Source organism: Pygoscelis adeliae, unplaced genomic scaffold, assembly GCF_000699105.1.
Source record: "Pygoscelis adeliae isolate BGI_AS28 unplaced genomic scaffold, ASM69910v1 Scaffold27, whole genome shotgun sequence".
Classification (NCBI taxonomy): Eukaryota; Metazoa; Chordata; class Aves; order Sphenisciformes; family Spheniscidae; genus Pygoscelis; species Pygoscelis adeliae.
Genome location: NW_008825410.1, coordinates 8,414,287 through 8,415,094, shown reverse-complemented (window position 1 = coordinate 8,415,094; position 808 = coordinate 8,414,287). Strand labels below are relative to the sequence as shown.

The 808-nt window shown below is 35.8% G+C and overlaps 1 protein-coding gene across 1 annotated transcript in view; it reads right to left on the bottom strand.

Moving 5' to 3' along the window:
• The window catches only part of COMMD3 (COMM domain containing 3), a 4,764-nt gene extending 4,307 nt beyond the window's left edge, over positions 1 to 457 (bottom strand). Inside the window, exon 1 of the mRNA XM_009330611.1 lies at positions 442 to 457. Coding sequence (XP_009328886.1) covers positions 442 to 457 — 16 coding nt within the window. The remainder of the gene's footprint in view (positions 1 to 441) is intronic.
• Positions 458 to 808: the final 351 nt, after the last annotated feature.

The window sequence follows — 808 nt, the reverse complement described above, 5'->3', positions numbered from 1 at the left end:
ATGGCCAGCTGAAATGCGAGCTTAGAATGGAAATAATTTTGTAACTGAGGTGGCTGTGGCATTTTGGTAGAGGCTTTGCACATTTTGACATACGTGAAATAGTGACAGATAGACAATACAGCCCTCAGTGGTGGTTTAGTGAGGACGTACAAATGCTATCTGAAAACATCTCCATGTTAAGCTAATAAATTCCTAATGCGAGGCGTTAACCTGTCGTGTTAACATTTTATTTTTTACATATTGAAACATTGCCGTAGTCCCCCAAAAATCTGAAAGTTAATATTTTACAAGTAAACAGTGAAATGGCGTGTGTTTCTATCTCAGCTAAGGACCAAATTAGGACTGAACTAATAAAATGTACGTAAAGGCCTTCCTATGTCACGTGAATTATGATGTACACAACCTTTGGAGTTGAAGTATGCAAAATGTTTCAGATCCCACCTTCTTCTTTGCGCATGGCTATTCTGAGTGGAGAAGAACATTACTGTGTAATCTGGCCTTCTTTATTGAACAAACATTTCCACTGAACATTTCTTAAAGGGAAATTCAACGTTGAAAGCTGCTTAGCCTAAAAAAAAAGAGTAAAAGCTAAAGGCCTCTGCCAGATTCATGATTTTAAAATAACACCTATATAATGTCAAAAAGATAGTCCTTTTTTTCACGCTACAGATACATATCAGACAACACAAAGTGCAAAACCAACAGACTTTGCAAATTATTGCCAAATATGTAAAATAATAGAAAAACAGAGCAGAACATTTTTCCCTCTCAATTTTTTAATGTTGCTTGTCTTGAATGGTATTGCTAA